This window comes from Pyrus communis, chromosome 11 (assembly GCF_041283825.1).
Source record: "Pyrus communis isolate YQ-2024b chromosome 11, ASM4128382v1, whole genome shotgun sequence".
Classification (NCBI taxonomy): domain Eukaryota; kingdom Viridiplantae; phylum Streptophyta; class Magnoliopsida; order Rosales; family Rosaceae; genus Pyrus; species Pyrus communis.
In genome coordinates this window covers 29,383,614-29,398,717 of record NC_142575.1, presented here as the reverse complement: position 1 = coordinate 29,398,717, position 15,104 = coordinate 29,383,614, and the positions used below count along the sequence as shown (strand labels likewise).

General features: G+C 37.9%; 2 protein-coding genes and 1 long non-coding RNA gene across 7 annotated transcripts; all 3 read right to left on the bottom strand.

Moving 5' to 3' along the window:
- Nucleotides 1-1,354: 1,354 nt before the first annotated feature.
- Nucleotides 1,355-3,713, bottom strand: LOC137741396 (F-box/FBD/LRR-repeat protein At4g26340-like). 3 transcript variants are annotated; one of them, XM_088680107.1, is made up of 5 exons: nucleotides 3,556-3,713; nucleotides 3,294-3,394; nucleotides 2,163-3,181; nucleotides 1,827-1,961; nucleotides 1,355-1,746 (listed from the first exon to the last, which is right to left on the bottom strand). In XM_088680107.1, the coding sequence occupies exons 3-5, from the start codon at nucleotides 3,165-3,167 to the stop codon at nucleotides 1,468-1,470; spliced, it is 1,419 nt and encodes a 472-aa protein (XP_088536233.1). In that variant the 5' UTR covers nucleotides 3,168-3,181; nucleotides 3,294-3,394; nucleotides 3,556-3,713; the 3' UTR covers nucleotides 1,355-1,467. The 3 variants fall into 3 exon arrangements, with proteins under 3 accessions (XP_088536233.1, XP_088536234.1, XP_068337219.2); XM_088680108.1 differs by having other exon boundaries at nucleotides 1,827-1,958; nucleotides 3,556-3,679; XM_068481118.2 differs by lacking the exon at nucleotides 3,556-3,713 and having other exon boundaries at nucleotides 3,294-3,395.
- A 1,607-nt stretch (nucleotides 3,714-5,320) lies between these two features.
- LOC148693248 (uncharacterized) lies at nucleotides 5,321-7,465 on the bottom strand. 3 transcript variants are annotated; one of them, XR_015953078.1, is made up of 5 exons: nucleotides 7,193-7,465; nucleotides 7,023-7,091; nucleotides 6,311-6,372; nucleotides 5,559-5,626; nucleotides 5,321-5,413 (listed from the first exon to the last, which is right to left on the bottom strand). It is a non-coding gene; the product is annotated as an uncharacterized LOC148693248 (long non-coding RNA). The 3 variants fall into 3 exon arrangements; XR_015953079.1 differs by having other exon boundaries at nucleotides 7,023-7,065; XR_015953077.1 differs by having other exon boundaries at nucleotides 7,023-7,461.
- A 4,550-nt stretch (nucleotides 7,466-12,015) lies between these two features.
- Nucleotides 12,016-13,091, bottom strand: LOC137741893 (putative FBD-associated F-box protein At3g50710). The gene is made up of 2 exons (XM_088680342.1): nucleotides 12,708-13,091; nucleotides 12,016-12,510 (listed from the first exon to the last, which is right to left on the bottom strand). The coding sequence occupies exons 1-2, from the start codon at nucleotides 13,089-13,091 to the stop codon at nucleotides 12,016-12,018; spliced, it is 879 nt and encodes a 292-aa protein (XP_088536468.1).
- Nucleotides 13,092-15,104: the final 2,013 nt, after the last annotated feature.

Below are 15,104 nucleotides of genomic sequence, written 5' to 3'. Positions count from 1 at the left end.
AGGCAAATACCAGTCACAATTTAGCCCACAAATTCAAGTGGGACCCGCGGATGAGAGTGAAATCTGGGCTGTGAAGCCCACACCCCAAAACCCACTCGCCCAACGCGCTACACGCGCCAAGGACCTTTCCAGTCGAGGCCCATCCACGTGGGGCTGTCCCCCTTGCGTGTCAACATCACTATAGCCCAACGGCTACTTTTCTTCATCCAACGGCCAATTTAATTGCACCGTTGGTTAATCCAACAGTCCACGTTCAAATTTTTTTTATTATTTATATATTTATTGAATCCAACAGCTTAGATCGAATATAATCAAATCTAACGATAAAAAAAAAAATCTAACGGTCCAAATTTAAATCCAACAGTTAAATTAATTTTAAAAAATTATTTAACTTAAAATTCAACCAAAAACTCTATAAATACCTATATATTTGTTCAAACATCCACACAAAACTCACTTTTCCCCTACAATTCTTCCAATTTTTCTTTCTACCATTTCTTCTCATTTCCGAAATTTTCAAGATGGCAAAAGAGCATGTTAGAGGTCGTAATTGGACATTTGACGAAGATATTGCTTTATGTTTGGCATGGATTTCGGTTAGCGAAGATGGTGCCGTCGGCACCAATCAAAATAGAAAGGTTTTGTGGGGTAAAATCATTGATAAGTTCCATGAAAACTCCAACGCCGGTCGAAAGGAAGTTGGTGGTGTTTATGATCGGTGGAAGATTATCAACAAAGCGTGCACTTTGTGGAAGGGAAGCTTGGAGAGAGTCATGGTTGACATGCCTAGTGGTATTAAGTTTATGTGGTTTATCTTGATTTTCATGTATTGATTAAGTGATTTTTCAAAATTTATCGGAATTTAAATATTTTTAGGTTAAAATGTTTATAAAATTAATTTAGGATAGACTACATAAAATTTTTTTTTAAAAAAGTTAATTTTAAAAAAAATAACCTTAATTCATTCTTTGATAATCTGGGGCTAAAATTTTAAGCCAGAAGGGTTGGAGTAGAAAAGCTGTTTCTGGGCTAAAACCTAAATTTTCTGGGCTAAATATTTTTAGGTTTTAGGTCACCATTGAAGATCGTCTAAGTGTACAATAAGTCATAAATCACTTATATTGTGTGGAAAGAGTAAATTTGAGGAACAAATGGTCGACTATGATAATTCTAAAGAGGGAAATGTGAAATTTTTCGTATATGTTTGCACTCACCGTTTTGGTTCTTAATTTTGAAAATCTAAAATTTTCAATTTGAAACCCCCAGAACGAAGGAAAAGAGGAAACAAACTTTGACATTCTTTCCTCTTCCGAATTATCACACAATAGTTGTTTCGAGTGGCCAAAGGAGGAAATGCATTCCAAAGTCATTTCAAATTCAAAATTTTGAGAACAGAATCCATCGAAAACCCGACATTTGAGTTTGGAATTACAACGTCAAAATGTCCTAAAAACTACAGATTACGTTTTACACAAATTCAAGTTCGCAATCCTTAGAACCCCTTCGCTGCTTCAATTGTTTGTGAAACTCATTCTCCACTGTCATCTTTTTCAAAACTCTACCATTGTCTAACAGGTACCTTGCCACTTTCGCCTCGTGAGGGTATCCCTTGAATCCCCTGATCATGATACTCTCGAGGTGTGATGTGAGACAAATTGGCACAGATTCTGGTCTACTCCATTGATCCTCCGAGTATAAGACACATTCGAAGTACGATTCCTCGTAGTCATCGATGCAATCCTGGTCCTGAAAAGCATGAAGTAAGTGAGAATAGTAAAGAAAATTGCACGTCGGTATGAATTAGCATGAGTGGAAATACATCTTACATCTTCATGTTCTATGACTAGAGATTCCAGATTGGGTGATTTGTTGAGAAACTCTGTTAGCAAATCCCAGTAATAGCAATCACGAATAACCAGCTTCAATTCCCTCAGTTTATCAAATGCAGGCAAACAACCCTCCTTCGTGAAGAATAAAATATCAATCAAACAGAAACTCATGAAGCATTACATGTTATTTCATCTCATAAATTGGCAAAATGGAAGAAATGCTTAAATTCATTCCCGTATGCAATTTAGAATTTCATACAAGGAAATGTGCATGTAGTTTGCGAGTGGAGGGAATACACTATGAACCATACAAGTTAGGGTATACACACGTACCTTAAGAGAATGAACTGCAATGGAGAGATGTTTAACATTATAAAATGGCTCCAGAAGCGCAGGTGCATGTTCGGACACGTAATTATGGTATGAACCATAATGAACACAGAGATCAACACTGCCTTTGACCAGGGAATGTACATTCTCAAACGAATACATTGGCAAAGAGTCATGCTTGATGTCAATGCTTTCAAGCTTTGGGGCATTAATAGAAATACTGTAACTTGGACCATCACCTTTCCCGTAATCACGAAATAAGATCATTTTTAACATCTTCAGTTCAGGCGCAGAGACCTTAAACTTCAAAGCTATAGTTTGTGAAACAACATCCGAAACAATTCCAGTTATACATAAAACTTGAAGTACAGGGCAGAATGAAAAAAGCTTTTCCATTGAGTCGTCTTGAGGATATTCAACTTTGACATCAAGGGACTTGAGACTTGGGAAACAGCCAGATGTAGGAGGAGCATATGTTATACAATTTGACATCACCTTGAAATCCACGAGTGTTGTGCACAAGAAAACGCATTTAGGCAACTCCAAGGTCGGGCCATCTTCATTAACCTTATAAATTGCTTTAATACGAAGATCAAGTTCAACAACATTATGCCTAATAGCAGTGCGAATCCAACTAGCAACAAGTGAGACATCCTGAGCACGACAATAACAATGAAGACGCAACCTCCGAATATCTGACGAGTCACGAAGAGAAAGCACACCATGGACAAACCTCAAAAGATCAACATGGTCAGACAGATATTTGTCTTTCCACATACCAGGAGTTGGTGTTTTAATCGTATTTATAGCCCAAACAGCAGACAGTTCTTCGAACACAAAATCTAGTTCGGGGACAGAAGCCCAATATTTCTTCCATCTTTTAGACAAAATAGTGGTCCTAAAAGCATATTTTCTTGGAAGGAATGAGAGTATTCGACTTAGAAATTCATGTGGCAGTTCACTAATCCTATCTGTAATCATGCCTTGAAGTTTTGATGTGGAACCCATTGATTTATATGTGCCTGTAAATTTCAAAGGAAAAATGAAACTCTACTTTCTAGATATGATATAATCCATGAAATTCTACCTTCTACTTGAAAACAAACAGACCCAACAAGAAAATAATCAACTCACCAGAACCCAGGAAATCACTTCTCCATTTTCTCGGTGACCAAACAGATGATAATAAGGAAGAGGAGAGAAGGGTTGTGAAGAAGAAGAGTACCTCAAATGTTCTGAAATTAAGAAATTGAGAAGGTCAATTGCATTCAGAACGACTGCGCTCCGACCTTTTACGTTAATCATTTCTATTAATCATTTCTGAGCTTTCTTTTTTCTCGGTAACCAAACAGATGATAAGGAAGTAAAAAGAAGGGTTTATGAAGAAGAAAAGTACCTCAAATCTTCTTAAATCAAGAAATTGTGAAGCTCAATTGCATCCAAAACGACTGCTTTTCCGCTGCTAACTCACACTCTTTCAAGAAGCTTTGGTTTGGGCGGGGTTTGTTCTCGCTTCTCAGGCCTGTGCATCTAACCGCCTTTCCACTTAGCCTTGAATTAAAAGTAACAAGAGCATCTCCAAAGAAGGTGTCAAATTTTAAACATCAAAATGATAATTGATAGTTTATGTGACAATTTGACATTTTATACAACATTTTGCTTCATCCGATATGTTAAATAATTAATAATATCATTTAATAAATTTTTTATCTTTTTGTGGAGTCCAATGATTAAAGCAACCAATCAAATATTTCAAAAATATAACAATATTTATTATATATTATATTAATCTATTATAAAGTCATTTAATAAATTTGACATTTGTCAAATTTGACAGCAAAAGACTTTGCTTTCAATTGACTCAGCGTCATCTAAGAAATTGAAGACTCGGCTGGAGAGAGTTTGATACCATTTTTTACTGTTGTATGCGTACGTGGCAATTTTGACATCTCCTTTGGAGATGCTCTAACGTTACCAAACTACAATGGCAAAATGGCAACAACAAATTAAATTACATGGACTATTTAGTAATTGGGTTTTCTTGGAAGAGAAACAATACATAATTCGAGTTATCAAGTAAATAAGGAAACTTGTTTAGTTGAAGCTTAGTCAATGGTTTTTTCTCATGAAAATCGATAATATAAAGGATAACGCTAGAGAGACTAAATTTGTAAACAAAATTTTAGAAATTAAAAAAAATATAGAAGTTGATGATTAGTTTATTACTTAAACGTTGATAAATGTACTTATTCCTATGTTGGAGCGGAAAATTTTGGTTCCTCCAATCCTCCAACAAGTAAACCTTGTAACCATGTTGAGAAACCCATAACACCATCTTCCCTCGCCATCAATGAGGGAGGAGGGGACCTGCAAGAAAACACTATGATGCTCTGTATTTGTTCAGAAAATATAGAACGGTCTTATACCTCTCTTTTCCATCTTTTCCCCCCCGTTCTAATGGGATTCTAGGCCTTTTATAGGCGTAAAAAGCTTGGACTTGACTCCAAGTCCCATTATCTCACTCCATGTTCTTTAGTAGTGGCTGATTCATGTTGCTTTATTTTAGCCCCAATCCTTGTTTTTAGGATTCGTGGGAAATCACTAGTTTTTAGGATGCATTGACCCTTAATTTTTGCACCTACAGATGCCCCATTTTCTTCTCTGCAAACACACACCATCTTAGTTTGTAGAGGAAAAATATTTATTTGTGACTTGAAATTTCATCATGAGTTTAGCTTCCAGTTACAGTCATGATTTAGCCTTTGGCTATGATCACATAGTCGCATGTTATCCTTTGGCCACAATCACTTGGTCATTATTTAGCCTTCAGTTTTGACCACACTATCGTAATTTAACCTTCCACTACAATCATAGATCTTTGTTTAACCTTCGACTAAGATCATAGGGTCAATGTTTAGCGTTTGACTATGATCATAGGGTTATAATTTAACTTTCGACTACTATTACATAGTCATAGTTTAGCCTTCGGCTACAAGCATATGATATTCAACCATGGGTTTTGGGTTTTCAACCCTTGGTCTTGGGCTTCGACCATAATTAGATTTAGGGTCTTCGACCCTCAATATTGGGCCTTTAGCCATTTTATGATCTTTGGGTTTTGGTTTTAATGCGGTCGTAACCATTTGATCTTGGGTTTTCTGACACGCCCCGACCCCGATATTCCCCAAATACCAGGATAGGCACGTGCTGGCCGACACCCGAAGGTGACGAAAGCCATTTATTGAGTGCAAATGCTGAAAACAAGGGATAATTAAGGCTTATAAGTATAAAAGAATAAATAATATGCAAATAAGGACCGTGTTCAGAGCACACCTCTAATCTAGAACACTAAAGAAAATAATAATAAAATTGAATGAAACAAAGGAGTGGATCATACACCGAGAGGACTCGAAGATGCCGATGCGGAAGTGCCTGGACGTCGGGATTGTATGCCTCGATTCTAAGTCCTGAAGGGGGCGCAAAACAAACATGAGTGGACCAAGTTGATATATGTATAATAAAACAGTTATCAACGTACTAACCCCCAGGTTTTATGAAAACACAAATATAATGATAAACATAGGTTTTCCGAAACCTAGCATGTCGTGCAATGTCTCAAATCATCATTCGCATAAAAATAATAATCACTAGTGAATGTCCAATATAACACTTCAGGCCCCATGCCGGCTCCCCGTTTCTGAGCACACAGTCAGAGGAAAATGCACTTCAGGCCCCTTGCCGGCTCCCCGTCTCTAAGCAGACAGTCAGAGGAAAACACACTCCAGGCCCTATGCCAACACCAAACCGTCGCCCGGGACGGACCGGATCTATCCCTACGTCCCGTAGCGGAAAGGACCACTAGGTAAGTACAAAACCAGTGAACATACATATATTGAAAATCAACTTCATAGTATAAAGTCATCCATCATCTATACTATAAAGAGGTGTTCTAAACATGTTCTAAATATCATATCGTCATCCATCAGATATGCTATAAGAACATGGGTTATAGGAAAAATAGTAATAATTCAAACTAGCCTCAGTAAGCATGTTATCTCATAAAACGTTCATAAAACATAATCATCAAATCATGCTTTTCATGTATGCATTTATACTATCAAAACATGCATTTTTAGAAGGGGTCCACTCACAGTACTTCGCCGTCGAAAAGCCACGCCACTAGCGAAGACGGAAACGCCACAAATAATTGCCCCTAAGCACATAAATGGTACATTTAGTCAAACTCTACTCAAACGATTGAATTTGGGAAAACGGACATCGGAAACGGGTTCAGGACGTCGAAATTAGCTTAGGAGGGTTCCCGCACGAACACTCAAAAAGTCAACGGTCAAAGTCAACATTGACCGTTGACCGGGTCCGGGTCAAACGGGTCTGGGCTTGGATCCAAGTTGGGTTAAAGGGTTTGGACTTGGGTTGGATCCGGGTTTGGGCCTAAAGGGTTTGGGTTAGGATAATTGGGTTTAGGTTTTAGGTGGGCTGGGTTTAGGTTAGAAAGGAAATGGGTTTAGGTTTTAGGTGGGTTGGGTTTGGGCTTTAACCTCACGGCCCAATGGCCCAATTAAAAAGGGTTTTGGGCTTGGTTCACACGGCCCTAAGGCCTTTGGGGTTTTAAAGTAAACAAAAATAAAAATAAAAACAGAAAGGGTTAGGGTTTTGGGCCAAAAACCAATTCAGGCCTAAGGCCCGTGGGTGTGGGAGATGGCCCGAAGGCCTGGGTGCCCGGAGAAGGACGCCGGAATTCGGCCGGAGAATTCCCAAGCTCCGTTGGAGCTCTAAACTCAACCAAAACATGTCATTCAATATACCAAAATGAAGCCCCGAAGGTAAGGAATCGAAATATACCCTTGGTTCCCGTCATTGTGGTCGGAGTTGGCCGGAAAACAGCCTGGAAGCCACGGGTGTCCGCCGGAACTGGGTAAGATTCAAATGAGCATAACTTCTTCAATACTCAATGAAATTGGGTGAAACAAAAAGGAAAGTTGTAGTACTCAGCGAGACGAAGAGATTGATACCTCGCACGCCGGCCAACTCGCCGTGGTTTGGCCGGAAATTGCCTCGAAAGGGGCGGTGCTCGCCGGAAAACTGGGAAATGTCTCCGAGGTGATTTCTTCATGGTTTGACGTCCAAAACACAACCACGGGGTTAGAAAAGAGTTATAGGTGTGGGCATAGGTGTGTGTGTGTGTGTTCTTATCGGAGGAAGGAGCACCGAGAGGGGGAGAAAGGAGAGAGAGCACGGGAAGAAAGAGAGAAGAGAGAAGAGAAGATTTTTCAGAAAAAGAAAAGAAAAGAAAGGAAAGGGAAAGGGAACCGGGGAACAAAAACAGGGGGTGGGCCCCTTGGGCTCACCAATTAAGGTTCAAAAACAATTTTAAAAAGAAAGGTATCTCCCAAACTTAGTGAAAATACAAAAATACTCATTTCCTACGTAAATCTCGGAACGGGTTATTACATTTTCGATCTTAATTTGGTCTTAACCCACTCAGTCCAGGGGATCTTAGTTTGGCCTTAACCCATTAATTCAATCTTGGGTTTTCGATCTTAATTCGGTCTTAACCCATTCGAACTTGGGTTTTCGAACTTAATTCGGTCTTAACCCATTAATTCAATCTTGGGTTTTTTATCTTAATTCGATCTTAACCCATTAATTCAATCTTAGGTTTTCGATCTTAATTCGGCCTTAACCCATTCAATCTTGGGTTTCGATCTTACCCCTTCGGCTCTAATTCTGTCCTAGGTCTTCGACCATGAATTTTGGTAGTACACTCATGCCCCCAGAATTGTTCAAATGCATTGGTTTTCGCTCTCTGACAACAACTAAGCCAAATTTCTAGAGTAGCATTGCCTGGTTTGATACACCATATAAAAGTTGATGAACATCCAAACATATAAAAAAAAAAAAAAAAAAAAATTCTAAACTTTCTTACTTGTTTTTGCTGGAGTAATAGCTAACCCCAACCTTCATTTTACCCTTAATGAAATTAAGTGGCTCTCGTTTCCGATAGAGGTTGAAGTCTGAATATGCTCCTCGCTTGGAAGCCCTTATCGCCACAAAACATGCCATTATCATGATACGAACATCTCCATCTATTCGGCTCGTTCATGCTCTGATGAGTTCACTTCTCTAGACAATGAATGTCATGAATTTCAAATCTTGATCCGCAACCAAGTGATGTTCAAATACCGTATAGTTATCACACATGACAATCCTAGTAGCGTGGAACGCACACCTACATTGGTGTTTACTTCCTTGGTGGGCACAATCCAAACACTTGTATCTGCTAAGAGCTCCTGATCACGTTAAAATCTTTATGGGTAAGTCTTTATCCAACATGTACAAAATCAAGAACACACAAGACTCTGATTGAGATCAGACCAATTAACATATATTCACGGTGACCAAAGTATTTAGATATTGAGTGAAACATGACTCTTTAACCTTCTACTAAATCACAATTTGATCGCTTCAGCCTAAGACAACGTTTGTAAAGTTGGTTGGTCCAACGTTGAATTCTAAATCGTTGCTTTACACTAGGAATCTAAATTGATTACCACGATTAGTATTGTTGATATTCAGGATCATATATTATCATTAAAATGTTATTGTTAATTTATTGTTGGTAAATACTACATAAATAAGCAAATAAGTCCTTATCTCCTTGTTCACATGGTACACGATGTGCCCAAATTTTCGGTTAGTCTCACATCCAACAACCATAACGCATTTCTGATTTTCCTTCACTTTCGCTCCCATTATAGCAATTAAAAATAATAATGGTATAGCTCAGCCAAATAAAGGGCGTCAGGCAATTACATAATAAACATTGAAATTTGTATGCAAATAAGCCCTAACGAAATCATCTATGCATGTAAACATTGTGAATAATCTACTATATATCATGCGAAAATCATTATGGATCATATAAGAGGATTCTTATCTTGCTGTTGACAGAAGCTTGAGTGTGGCCATTAGTTGTTAGCGAATGCTTAGCTTGATGTAATTCACGACTGAATACTTTTCCCTCATTTTCAACCTTTCCTGCTAATACAAAATTTTCTACACACTGGTATTAATTAGTTTGTGGCTTTGATCGTTCGTTAGCCATTGAACGCCTATTTGAAGTCTTGGAATCATGCCCCCATCCTAACTTGAACAACATCCATGGAACATCTGCATAAGATGGGTTCGCACGCTGCCGAAGTTGGCGGCTGCTAAAGGACTTAGCTGCCTTTTCTCATAATCCGATTGGTTTGCTTTTCTACAATTAATAATCATCATCTTACCATATGTATATTGGTAGAAGTATTTATAAGAGAGGAAGTAGGAGCGCTTCTCTGTTTGATGTCTCAGCCCGTGCCCCCATGGTGCAGTTGGGATGGATACTATTTCGTTCGCTTCTCAATTTGGCTTTTTGTTCAATTCCCATAGACGGCGCCAACTGTTGGAGCAGAAAATTTTGGTTCCTCCAATCCTCGAACAAGTAAACCTTGTAACCATGTTGAGAAGCCTACAACACCATCTTCGCTCGCCAACAATGAGGGAGGAGGGGATCTGCAAGAAAACACTCCAACGCTCAAGTCAGTATTTGTTTAGAAAATATAGAACTATCTTGTACCTATCTTTTTTCCATCTTTTTCTCCCTGTTCTGATGGGATTCTAGGCCTTTTATAGGCGTACAAAACTTGGACTCCAAGTCCCATTATCTCACTCCATGTTCTTTAGTAGTGGCTGATTCATGTTGCTTTATTTTAGCCCCACTCCTTGTCTTTAGGATTCATGGGAAATCGCTAGTTTTTAGGATGCATTGACCCTTAAATTTTTGCACCCACATCCTATTTGTGGACAAAATTTGCAAACTAAATGATATGTCACAAATAGAAATGAACATGTTTATCAACGCTTAAATAATAAACCAATTATCAACTTCTATGTCGTTTAGTTTCCTAAATTTTGTCTACAAATTTAGTCTTCTTAGCATTACTCCTACGCTAATATAAATGTTGAATAAGAATGATTACATCTAAATGAGAGAAGACTTGGTCAATGCCATTAAAGATTAGACGAGGCTCCGAAAGAATTACCTCCCATCCCCTCTGATTAATATGCGAGATCAAATATTTTGCACTCAAAATATGTGAGGCCTTTTTACGATACCAATCATTGTGTGATACATATTAAGTTAAAGAAAACAAAATTAAAAAAAGTTAAATTTATAAACACGTGTCAATGATTAGGACCACAGAAAGATCACGTAGATAAAATATCATATCGGTAAAATATCGACCAATCATTGCGAACTTATGCAGATCGCTAAGCATACCACTAGTTACTCAATTTAGAAAACAACATCAACGCTTTAAAAGAAAGGGTTCATCATCATTTATTCTTGTAGACTAGCATGATATAATCAATTTAATCCATGAAATTTTTTCAGCCGATTTACTCGATGAACTTAGCATTAATTAGCTAATTTCCGCCCTTTAGATCATGCATGTGAAAGTATGTAATTACTTTTGAGGGTGAATTCGTACTTCAACCTCTTCGCAATGGAACATTGAAGAAAAATATGTTTTAGATCATTGTGAAGAGTTGAAGAGGCAAAAAATAGGGAGCACTGTTTTAGTGTAGACGTCATGCCCTCAAAATCGAGTGGCATGACACGCACATGATCCGACGTTAGTGGTAAATTGGCTAGATCTCGTGCTAGTTCGGGACAAATTTGACTGGAGACATTTCGATTGGTGAATTAACAATAGTGTGCTAGCTTAGTGGGTAAATGAAAGTCTAGCCAAAAGAAAAGGAGGTGGTGAATGAAAGTTTAGTGGAAAACAGCGTTCAAGAGTAAGGATGGATTGTTTGAGTGGCTTGTGATACTTTTTAGACTATCTAATGCGTTGAGTACTTTCATGAGGCTTATGAATCAGGTTCTTCATCCCTTTATCGGTCTCTTTGTTGTGGTTTATTTTGATGACATTTTAATCTATATGAAGACCAAAGAAGAACACGTGATGCATTTGAGACAAGTTTTCAGTGTGTCCAAAGAAAATCAATCCTATACGAATCTTAAGAAATGCATATTTGTACAAATAAATTGCTATTTCTGGAATTTGTGGTTGGTGAGAATGCCACCCAGATGGATGATGAGAAGATCAAGGCCATCCGAAATTCGCCAACCCGAAGTCAGTCTGTGAAGGAAGAAGTTTCTATGGACTAGCTACTTCTTTATCGGATATTTGTGTGGCATTTCAGCGCCATCATCGCACCTTCACAGTGTTTGAAGAAAGGCAAGTTCCATTGGGGAAAGGGACAAGAACGAAGCTTTACCCTGCTCAAAGAAAAGCTTTGTACCTCTCCGGTGTTAGCTTTTCAGAATTTTGAGAAAGTATTTGCAAATAAAAGGGATATAAAAATATAAAAAACGCTTGCTATGGGCTGTATTTCTAATTGAAATTGACGAAGATGATTTATTCACACTAAAAAAAGAGGAGTATGAGCGATAAATAGCGGAATGAAATTCCTTAGATGGTATTTGCACACAGACAATAAGTCTATGTGATGACTCCAATTTTCGCAAAATAAAACACCCCTTGAATGTTTGGGAAGTTGATACTGTCAAAACTGATATTTCTTCAACATTTCTTAACACTTACGACAAAATATCGACCAGATATCACCAATGTATAATGCCTACAGTTTGCAAGGCATACCAGTTGATCGCTCCCTTTAGAAATCCAACACCAGCTCATTTACAGAATCAAACACACACTACAGAGAGTCATAGAGATTAAGCAATGTGCAATCCAATAACAACTTTGTAAAAGTTAAACATTTCAGTTTAGATCAATTCAACTCGGCAGTCCCCGGAACCCTTTTTCTGCTTCATCTCTGTGTAAAACTTATTTTGAATAGTCATCTTCTTCAAAGCTTCACCTTTCTCGGACAAATATGCTGCAACTTTCCTCTCGTGTGGGTACCCCTTGAATCCCCTGAAAGCGATAGTCTGGAGGTCTGATATCAGACATATAGGCACAACATATGGTGTACTCCATCCCTTCTCCGAGTATAAGACATCTTCTAAGTAACTTTGATGCATCTCGTATTCATCAACACAATCTTGGTCCTGAAAATTATGAATGCGATCAGAATAGTAAAGAGCTGCATGTTGAAATGAGATAGCATGAGTGGAAATACATCTTACTTCTTCATGTTCTATGACAAGGGATTCCAAAATGGGTGATTTCTTGAGCAACGCTGTTAGCAAATCCCAGTAATAGCAATCACGAAGAACCAGCTTTAATTCACGCAGTTTATCAAATGCAGGCAGACAACCCTCCATGAACGATAAAATATCGATCAAACATAAACTCATGATGCATTATACCTATTTCATATCATAAATTGGCAAAATGGAAGAAATGCTTTAATTCTTTCCCTCGTGCAGTTTAGAATTTAATGGGGGAAACATGCACACACTTTACAAATGAAGAGAACAAACAGTAAAACAAACGAGTTAAGGCAGATTCTTACCTTAAGAGAATGAACTGAAAAAGACAGATGTTTAACGTTGGAAAATGGCTCCAGAAGTGCAGGTGCTTGGTTAAAAATGTAATCCTCATCTTCCCCAAAATGACGAGAGATATCAAGACTGCCTTTGACCAGCGATTGTACATTTTCAAACGAATAGTTTGGCAAATAGTCATGCTTGATGTCAATGTTTTCAAGCTTTGGGGTGTTAACAAAAATATTGTAGTTAGGACCATCACCAACAAGGTCATCATCGCAAATCAAGTTCATTCTTAACTTCTTAAGTGTAGGCGCAACAATCTTAAAAGTGAAAGCCATATCACCTGAAACAATTCCATCAATGGATAAATCTTCTAGTACAGGGCAGCATGTAAAAAGCTTTTCCATTGAGCCACCATGAAGACATACAACTTTGACATCAAGGAACTTGAGACTTGGAAAACAGCCTGATGTCGGAGGAACAGGCAATACAATTTGACTTCACCTCCAAACCTACCAACGTTTTGCTCATGAAAACACATTGAGGCAACTCCAACTTGGGGAAATTATCATCATCAGTATAAAGCGCTTTAACACGAAGATTGAGCTCAACAACATTATTGGTAGTGGCAATGCGAATGCACTGAGCAATACAAGAGATGTCCTCAGCATGACAGTAACAATGAAGATACAAATTTTGAATCTTTGACAACGAGAAGTACACGGTAGACAAAATCCAAGAAAAGATTATGGTGAAGCAGATACTTGTCTTTCCAGGTACTAGACATTTCTTCTAATACGAAATCAAGATTGGGGACAGAAGCCCATATCCTCTTCCATCTTTCAGATAGAATGCTGGTCCTCATAGCATATTTTGTTGGAACAAGGGGAAGTATGTGAGAAAGACAAGGAGAATTAAGTTTTTTTAACATTGGTGCGGCGCAAAGAATATTAAGTTTTTTTAACATTGGCAAGGGCAAGCAAAGAAGAGTGCTAGGGGAGGGAGAACAAATATACTCTAGTTTTCTCTCTTTCTTGTAGGGACAAATAATTACCCTCCGAAGTTGATTTAAACCCCTACTTAAGGTAGGCTTAAATAGGCTTTGGAGGCGATTTATTTCCTTTTCCTAAAATAATCTAATTTTGAGTCAAAGTGAGAATCTAAATCAAAGCTAGAGATCTCTACACCTGCTAAATAATCAAGAAAATTATGGAGGCGACACATGTACTTTTGGGTGTAAAAGGACAATATTACCCTCAAGGCACACTAGAATTTCTACGCCCAAGCAGCAGACAATCATGGCACAATCAAGGTCAAAAGTGATTAAAATAGGTATTTATTCAAAACTTATTTCATCCATCCTTATCAAATCCTTCCCACAAGATAACCTTCAATTATTCATTCAAAATAGAATTAATTACCTAAATTAATTGATTAATTTCCTATCATTGCAAGATATTATTTTGTCATAATATCTTGCAATTACACCCAAAAACCACCATATGTGGCCAGTTCCCATCTCTCAAAAGGGGTCAGCCACACCCCTATAAATACCACCTCATTTCTCCAAAAACCTAATTCCAACTCTTTTGCAAAATTCTCCAAATTTCTCTAAACACTTTTCCCTCAAATTCTAACTTTGGCACCAAAGGTTCTTCGGCCAAAGTACCCCCTCCCATTCATCGTGGGCGCGTGAGGCTCTTGGCCTTGACCTAAGGTGTTAATTGTTTTGCAGGCGCATTTTCGTCCAAGAAGAAGAAGACGGAAATTTGCATCCACTAGACACCTACTCACATATTCAACGATATTATATAAAACCTAACTGTTTTCAAATTATAGTTTATTAAAACGGCAATAGATACAAGCAGTGAAGTCGTTATAAGATTAGTTCAAATGGTGAGGTAGGATTACGGTTAAACTATATATGTTTCGGATTTTCACTTCAATTGTAACTAAAACATAAGGAGTAGTGTCCAACTATATATTAATGTTAGCTAGCTAGGGTTTTTTCCATGTGCGCACTTGCATTGCCAAGGTTCGGTTTTTTTGTTTTGAGTGTGTGCCAAATCATCAATGTCAATTCATGATGATCAACTGTTTTAGCACTTGATTGCTAAAGAGATCCTTTAATCTGGTCCTGATCTCGTCTCTTTCAACGGAACAACAAGAAGAAATGAATTCTCAGAAAGAAAGAGAAAGATTCTCTGTATTTTAACTATGTAATTCTCGATCACACTTACAAATGATATACCTCGATAGCTATTTATGCGAGCAGATTAATGACTTAGAGACTAGGTCACCAAGCCATTCACTTAACTACTAACAAACTATTACACCGGATAGTGACACATGTCACTTAATAGTCTCTTTGTTCTCTTGCATGGTTCATTGAGTCAAGCCATAGATCCACACTGAACGGG

Bases quoted from the DNA above. Each gene is read 5' to 3' on its own strand.
- LOC137741396 (XM_088680107.1), bottom strand. From the start codon at position 3,167: ATGGGTTCCACATCAAAACTTCAAGGCATGATTACAGATAGGATTAGT. The intron at 1,962-2,162 runs GTACGTGTGTAT...TTCTTCACGAAG, and splicing joins TTGCAGTTCATTCTCTTAAG to GAGGGTTGTTTGCCTGCATT. The intron at 1,747-1,826 runs GTAAGATGTATT...CATGCTTTTCAG, and splicing joins TAGTCATAGAACATGAAGAT to GACCAGGATTGCATCGATGA.
- LOC137741893 (XM_088680342.1), bottom strand. From the start codon at position 13,091: ATGGAAAAGCTTTTTACATGCTGCCCTGTACTAGAAGATTTATCCATT. The intron at 12,511-12,707 runs GTAAGAATCTGC...TCGTTCATGGAG, and splicing joins TTTCAGTTCATTCTCTTAAG to GGTTGTCTGCCTGCATTTGA.